An 8,823-nucleotide genomic window follows, 5' to 3' on the forward strand; every position below is an offset into this window, starting at 1 on the left:
CCTCTCCAAAGCAAAAAACACAGCATCTATGGGACCGAACGGTGTCCCAGGCTGTGTCTTACACGAGCTCCAAGAAGAGCTGAACCCTCACATTAAGTCACTGTTCAAACTTAGCCTTACTACAGGATATGTACCCAAAGAATGGTGTACAGCTACAGTGGTCCCACTCCACAAAGGTGGTGCCACAACAGACCCCGGAAACTATCGCCCCATAAGCCTGACTAGTCTGGTCTGTAAAGCTATGGAGCGTATTATCATGGAACTCATAAACAAAGACATTGGGAGCCTCCAGACACTGGACCCTACCCAATTCGGGTTTGTTAAGGGCAGATCTTGTCTCTTAAACCTAGTTGATTTCTTTGAAACAGTTACTAAAGCCATTGATGAGGGCAAGGTAGTCCACACAGCCTACCTGGACCTCGCAAAAGCCTTCGACACAGTACCCCACTCAGACATCATAAATAAGCTTACCAGATTAAATATCTACCACTGTATCACAAGATGGGTTGCATACTGGCTCAGGGATAGAACCCACATGGTCAGAATTGCAGGTGCCATGTCCGAATACAAACCAGTTACAAGTGGTGCCCCACAGGGCTCAGTTGTGGAACCTCTCTTGTTCGGTATATACTTCTCTGAGGTTCAGGCTAACACGGGGGATTATGGCTGACAAAGTTCACAGATGACTGCAAACTGGGGGCCATATTCGATTCTCCAGCTGACACAAGCATCCTCCAAAAGGGTCTCACAGAGATGGATGCTTGGTGCCAGAGTCACACCCTCAAGATAAATGCTAAAAAGTGCATAGTCATCCCCTTTGGGAAAAACAAGGTGCTCACAAATTACCACATAGGTGGTAATCCATTAAGTATGGAAGAAGTAATTAGAAATTTGGGGACCAACGTAGATAGTAATCTCTCTTTTGATAATTACACTGCCAAAGTGGTTAGAAAGACCTTCTATATAGCCCACCTTATCACAAAAGGGTTCGCATCTAGATCAAGAGAGGTCATTGTGCCCCTCTACTCGTCACTCATCAGGCCCATAATTGAATACAATGCCCCTTTTGGGATGTAATTTACCCGACACCTGCAGCAACTGGAGAGACCCCAAAAGTACATCATCAAGAGGATCATGGGCTACAAACAGATGTCCTATGCAGCTTGACTAAAGAAACTCCAGCTCTACTCAGTTTCTTACCGCCTACTAAGAGGAGATATATGCCTGATGTACAAAGCCATGTCAAACCCAGAATTAATGGACATGCTCCACCTCAAAAAATCCAAGTCCCTTAGAGCTACATGCTCCAGGGACTTAAACCTCAGCACAAAACTAAATAGGACATGCTGGAGGGACAGATTCATTTCCCAGAGGCTCCCCTCACTTTAGAATAGAATCCCATTTCATGTTAGACCTAGCCCCTCGCTGACCCTCTTCAAGCGAAATCTGGACACATGGATGGGAAATCGCAAATTCACCCCTGGGATCTCTTCTGTGTCCCTGCTAGACAGAGGCACAGCAAACTAATCTTAAAGGGTACCTTCTGTGACCTACTTTACAGAGGCACAGTAGGCTAATCTAATAGGGAGGTGGAAGCCAAATACACTCTGGTTAGGCTTATAAATGCCCTAGGGCAGATAGCCTAGTATCTACCTATGAACCTATGAACCTATAAGTTCCACACCTAGCAGATTTAGGGACTCACACGGATGACCTGCACAGTTCGGATGCAGTAACTCCAGCTCTACTCAGTCACTTACCACCTACTCGGATATAATGTGTGCCTGTTGTTTGCAGTAATACCCAACCTAGAATTAATGGACATGCTCCACCTCAGCATATCCAACTCCCTTGTAGCTACACACTCCAGGGACATATACCTTAGCACAGATGTTAATAGGACATGCGGGAGGGACAGATTCTTATCCCAGGGCCTCCACTCACTCCGGATTGTGATCACAGTTTCACATAGGCAGAGCCACCCACTGACCACCTACAGGGGACATCTTGATGGCTGTATGGGTGATCGTATGTTTACCCCTGGGATATCATCTGTGTCCCTGCTAGAAAGAGGCACACTAGCCTAGACATACATGGGCTATCTTGTGTGACCTACTATTCACTGGCACAGTGTAGTAATCTGACAGGGCTGGAAAAGCCAAACACACTCTGGCTAGGCTTGTACATACCCTAGTCCAGATAGCCTAGTATCGACCTCTGAACCTATGCTTATGTTCGGGATGCACAATATTTATTGCTGATACTGTTTGCAGGTCTTTATCGTCTTTGCTTTCCCAGTTTCTATGCACAACTTAGGTATCTGCAGAACATATTTGATCATGACAGGGTTCCACTATATTATATATGTGTCTGTTGTCATGTAACTGTGTGCACAGGGCAGATTGCTGGATAGTGAGAGGTTCCTGGATTAACACATGCAACAGCCAGATATGTGTGGCCCACTGCTGTACTCAGACATGGCCTAAGTGTGTGAGCATGCCTAGTTCAGGCTTTCCATGTTTTGTTGCCTGACATATGTCTCATTTATTCAAGTGTGTGAGCATGCCAGGTGTGTGACCTTTCAGCATGTTGCGATCTGAAGTCCACTACATTTGTGGATGTGTGTGAACATGACCAGTATTAACATTTATACTGTGTATGTTGGAAGTCACGTTCTGTTCTTGCTGCAGGACTCACCTTTGTGTCATAACTCAACAGGGATTATGCTGTGCCTGCAGGGTTTCCATGAGATAATTTGCATAGACTTATCAACATTCCTTCATCCTGGCTGAACACTGCAATACTGTCATGGTTTACTGGTTCCGTACTTTAACTATGGTGCACAGTATCCTGGGTTCAAGGCCCATCACTGTTTTATATTTTCATACTGAGCAAACCAGACTGCTTAAGGGCCAGTTAAGCAAATATGAGCATGTTGGCTTTTGTTCAGCTATGCCCTACTTAGACCAGGCTTGTCCGACATTGCTGTATATTCACCAACTTTGCTGGACATTGTCCAATATTACTCGACATTGACCACAGTTGTACTAGTTGGTGTGTGCGATTCTGTTTGCATATACTACATGGTGGTAAATGCTGTTTTGCACTACCTTAAATTGCTTAACACATGGCAATCATGCCTCAAGTGGTACTGCAGGGCTGCCTATGTCAGATGCACATACTACACTCCCTGTACATGTTTGAAAGCAGGTAGTGTCAACTTAGGCATCCCTTTTACTATATGTGCAAGTCAGAGAGAGGTATCATTTCCAGGGTTCCTACTGAGCCAGTGTATGTGCTATGCATTGCCTCTTTGCCAAGGCCAAAGCATACTGGGCACACCTCCTTCTGCCTACTGGGGCAGGCTCAGGTTGTTCCTCCTCCGGGTCATGCTCTGCCTGTGATGACCTTGGCAATGGTGGGGGGCTGTTTGGCCCAGGCCTATGCTGGTCCTGCTGCAGCTGTTTTCGCAGGATCATATTATGTAGCATTGCACATATCATGACAATTTGGGTACATGTAGTTGGTGAGTACTGCAAGGCTCCACCAGATGTGTCCAGGCACCGGAACTGTGACTTGAGAAGCCCAAACACATGCTCAATTACATTTTTTGTTTGTGCGTGTGCCTCATTATGGCATTCCTGTTCAGGTGTGTGTGCATTTCTGATAAGTGTCATCAGTCACAGCTCCAGTGCATAGCCAGCATCCCCCACTAGGTGACTATGTGGGATGTCCCCACTGGCAAATGTCTGGTACAGCTGCGTCAGATGCCAGATATGGGAATCATGGTAGCTTCCAGGGCAGCCAGCACACACATTCAGTATTATGCCCTGGGCATCACACATGACCTGGCAGTTGATGGAGGGGAAGCCCTTGTGGTTAATGTAGGCCCTACCCCGCTCACCAGCTGGTGCTTTGATGCGGATGTGCGTGCAGTCTATTGCACCAACTACCTCAGGATATTCTGCTATTTGCTGGAAGAGATGCTTATTGCTGGCCAATACCTCATGGGAATTGGGGAAATATACATGATCACCGACGTGCTGACATGGCATCCAGGAACTGATGCAGTACCCTGGATGCTGATGCCTGTGATATCCCCATCATATCACCAGTTGGTCTCTGGAAGGTACCTGTTGCTAGTATTCATAGGCCAACACTTACCTTGGTTTCCACTGGAATGGGTTCCCCTCTGTTGGTTCTGTGTGTAAGGTGTGGCCTGCACAGCTCAACAATTTGCTGCATCAGGTCTCTGTCCACTCTATAGCACTTCACTATCTCCAGCTCATGTAGCCCCTGGTAGGTTACCCTGGGCCTGTACACTCTTCTCTGTCTCCTCACTGGGGGTTGGTTGGCAGCATTCCCATTGTCACCACTCTCAGCATGTTGCATATGTCGGTTTATGACATCAATGGCAGCCCCTAACATTTTTTTGTCTCAGTTAAGCCTTTTCAGTATTCACTTCTCTTAGCTTACTGCAGTGCTGCAGTGTCTCTGAGGAATACATGGTGAAAAGTTGTTTGCAGAGTTTTAAGTGCTGGGCTGGGCTGGTTTACTGCCTATGTAATTGCCTGATTCTGATTATTTCCACCTGCTAGCTCTGCTGACTCTCCCTGGTTAACTTCCTACTGTTTGTTGTGCTTCCTTTTCCCTTTCCATTTCCTCAGGTGGGCAACACCGAGCACACTAGCGCAAATGTGCTTACAATACTTTAAACTGTCTTATACATGCTTACTCTGGCTTAAACACGCGCACTCACGCTTACAAGTGCACACACTGTTTTACTCAGGTTTACTGGCACGCACACGCACGCATACACATTGCAGGCATATTTACAAGAAACTTTAGTGATACCCACAGTGTGCACCTTCTATTTCTTGACTTTAGCTAGGATACCTGGTGACACACCTCTTCCAGTAATGAGTAACTGACAGCTAACACATGCCACTCTGCTCCAATTAGCTTATCTTCTTTCATACATAGCCCCCTCATGATGTCACCTATATCCTACTCTGTTACTCCCCTTATCCTAGTCTTACACTCCACTGACTGTGCTCATTTGCTATGTAGGCTTGGGATTCACTATCCTTACCCTCATTTGCATAGGATTGCCTACTAATGCTTGGTTACATCTCTTAGACTGAGTTCCCCCCTTAGCAACCTCTACTCGGTAGCCATGTTGTCTTCAGCCTGCCATTGCCTTGCATTGTACATTACAAGTTCACATAAAATCCACATTTGTGGATATTAATTATTAGTTTTCTGGTTTTTAGAGTGCAGCCCATTTGCATGGCGCTGCGCTATGCTTAAACATCGGAAATTGGACAAAAAAAATAATAATTTTTTTAAATTTTGCATCGGGAAACATTGCCAATGGCCGTATATTTGGCCATTGGCATGCTTCCTCTACTGGATGCAACCTTTATTTGGAGCTGTCACAGCTCCGTTTTGCTATTTGCAGAATGGTACTCAGCTGTCAACTGAGCACATTTCTACAAATAACACTGCTCTTACTCGGACAGGTTCGGGTTTCCTGAATCGCAAATCTACCTCATTTGCATGCCTTTCGGCTGCAGTTGAGGTAATTTGCATGTCCCGGCCCTGTCCGTGTAAGAGCCGTTTTAGGAGCTCTCTTGCACGCCCCTGCAGGCTGTTCCTGGATCGCTCATCGGACATGTTGGCTGCATGGAGTCTTACTCTACTCTTAGACTCTGTGCAAGCCATCATGAATCCGGCCCATATTTAGAATTATTGTAAAAAAAGATGTCACATATGTAATGATGGAAAACCGAGTAAGTTGTCAAATAATGTAAAAATTGTTTAAGTCATTATTATTCAGTAATATAAAACACAGGTTTGCAAATACACAGGATAGAACTGCAGTGCATGTGTGATAATGGAAGGAAAAAGTAACACTTATTGTTATAATTATTTAGTGATGTCAATGCTCAATGATTTGCCTGAAAACACACATTTTATGAGGAACAGACCAAAAGTAAGAGTCAAAAATATGGACATTCTGTAAAAATCTGGACAGTTGAGAGGTATTTGGAAAGGTGATGTTTTTACTGACAAGAAGCATTGCATTACATATAGGCACCATGCACTGCCAGATATAGAATTCTAGTAGGTATATTTTATCATGGGGTCTTTGAAAGAATATCTAGAAAGTCAACACATTTATGTTGTGATGATGCAGGGCCAGATTCTTGAACAGGACACCATTCCAAGTGGTAAGATGATGATAAGGAAGATGTTTGTTAAATGTTTAACCATTTCAACGTTATACATACACATATAAGTAAAAATAAAGAGCACAGTGTCTGTGTAGCATGGCCCACACTGTCATTTCACAAACAGTATCAGTTTTCAAATAAAAAAAAACACAATCCACTCATCGTACATCATTAAAGTTGATGGAATAACTCTGTTTGCAGACTTATTAGGTTTGCTCTGTTACTTCTCACAGTAAATACGTCACACTGAATCTTTAAAGCAATCTGTATGAAATGTTATATAACCCGTAATATATTTCTGTCTGTCTTTTACAGGTGACTATACGTGAAAAGTATGAGCATCCTATTCAACTTGACTGACTATTCAGACATGTATTACAATACCACTTATGGTGAAGACAACATCACTGAGCCTTATAATGTTACATTTATTTATGGAAATGAAGATTATCACTGTATAGAGCTAGTATCAATGGTCCTTTACAGTATCACGGTAATCATAGGAATCCCTGGAAATGCAACTGTCATATGGGTGGCTGGACTGAAAATGAAGCGGACAGTGAACACAGTATGGTTTGTGAACTTAGCAATTGCTGATTTTCTCTGTTGTCTCTCCCTCCCTTTTTCCATTGCACACCTTGCTATGCATTATCACTGGCCTTTCGGCCAAGTCCTCTGCCAAATGGTCTCATCTGCAATGGTTTTTAATATGTTTGCTAGTGTCTTCTTGCTAACAGTCATCAGTATAGACCGCTGTGTTTTGGTGACCAATCCAATATGGTCTCAGAACAATAGAAAGCCTCATTTAGCAGTAATAGTATGTGCTACCATTTGGTTACTGGCTTTCCTAATGTCTTTGCCTGTTTTTCTTTATAGAGAAGTTCACACTGACAGTTTTTCAGATCAATCAATATGTACATACACAAGTGATTATGTTTATGTTTCCAGACTTAGAATATTACTTAAATTTGTATTTGGCTTTCTACTTCCTTTCTTTATTATCTGTATCTGTTATGGTAGCATCACAAACAAAGTGAGAAGTTCTCGTTTTACAAGGTCAAGAAAAACATTTAAAGTTGTAGTAATTGTAATTGTGGCATTCTTTATTTGCTGGTCACCCTATCATATCATTGAGATTCTGAGCATATTTCTTCACCCGGGTGATACAGAAAGCAATATTCATGACTGGCTTCAGGTCTTGGATTCCCTAACTATTGGTCTTGCCTATATGAACAGCTGTGTGAACCCCATGGTGTATGTATTCACAGGACAAGAGTTTAAAGAGAAGGTCAGAAAGTCAGTTAAGCAAGTCTTCGAAAGTGCCTTTAGTGAAGAGCTGACTCGTACTACAGCTCAGTCTAAGAGCAAAACAAGATCTTCCATGGATGATGGAATTGCACAATCAATCATGTGACAAATGAAGACTTCCAAATGAGTCCAGGAACACTTAACAAATGTATGGTAGAACACGCTAGAGAAAGCTTAATTCTGATCACCAAAATGAACATATTTCAGCATGATGCTATAATTGTCACATCTGTGAGTAAACGTACTAATGTCATTCATACAGTTTTAACAGAAAGAAGCTAGCTATTACACACCATGACCAGCACCACTGAAATGCATTGCAGCACCTGATGTTTATAGGTAGAAAAACTGTAACATGTTAAGAGAGCTTGAAAAATTACTCAGATGTACATTTTGTAAACATACCATGTGAGATTTGAAGCTGTGCACTTTATATGTATTTAATACAGCAATACATTGAAAATAGACAATGACCTGTTGGAAATAACCCTTAGAAATATATTATATACATTAGCTTACACTACTAAGGATATTGCTTTGGACTGTTATTTTTCATAAAGATGGAAACTGTTTGTGACAAGAGGATTATATGACAATGTCAATTAGTTTCAAGAAAGTTAATTATTTGCAGGAGACTTTTATACCCGACAGAAAATGCATCAGGATTGTACAATGTCTTAGCTTGCTTCATGGACAACGATTACTTATAGTACAGTCATGTTCAATGACTGGTTAATCTCACAAAGGTAGTAGTTACACGGACAAAATATATGTGCAAATAAGTACTCATTTTAAAGTTAAAATATTGTTCATAGCTGGTGTATAAATAAAGTAAGTAAAGTGCCATTAAATGTGTACGCAGTCTACAGAACACAATGCGCAGACTTTAAGTAGCTTCCCTGCTCAGTGTAGCAGATTCGTGGCAAAACCAGTTTATCTGTTACATTTTTTGTACTGCTGTAAATTTCCTTATGTAGAACTGTCACTTAGATGTCATTTACTAGACTGAGTTCTAAATTGTATGATTAAGCATTCTTGTTTTGCATTCTACAAGATCCCCATATATCAGATGTGCTTTGGTTTATCCATGAGCATATATCAGTATTGGCTGCAGCTGCTACAGAACTTTTAAACACATATTTAATATTAGCTGTTCATTATTGTACACTTAATCTGTTCACTGTATGGCAACATTTATTTGAACTACCCACCCCTCAGGAAGATTACCAGGTGTGGCATCAAATCAGTCACATTCATCTTAGCTGTTATTACAATATAC

At 42.2% G+C, this 8,823-nt stretch overlaps 1 protein-coding gene across 2 annotated transcripts in view; it reads left to right on the forward strand.

Moving 5' to 3' along the window:
- The window catches only part of LOC122795600 (C3a anaphylatoxin chemotactic receptor-like), a 174,417-nt gene extending 165,997 nt beyond the window's left edge, over positions 1-8,420 (forward strand). For both annotated transcript variants that reach the window (XM_044063864.1, XM_044063863.1), the window contains exon 2: positions 6,552-8,420. In XM_044063864.1, coding sequence (XP_043919799.1) covers positions 6,571-7,650 — 1,080 coding nt within the window. In that variant the 5' untranslated portion in view covers positions 6,552-6,570 and the 3' untranslated portion in view covers positions 7,651-8,420. The remainder of the gene's footprint in view (positions 1-6,551) is intronic.
- The last annotated feature ends 403 nt before the right edge of the window (positions 8,421-8,823 follow it).

This window comes from Protopterus annectens, chromosome 2.part2, assembly GCF_019279795.1.
Source record: "Protopterus annectens isolate FY-2018-M chromosome 2.part2, PAN1.0, whole genome shotgun sequence".
Classification (NCBI taxonomy): Eukaryota; Metazoa; Chordata; order Ceratodontiformes; family Protopteridae; genus Protopterus; species Protopterus annectens.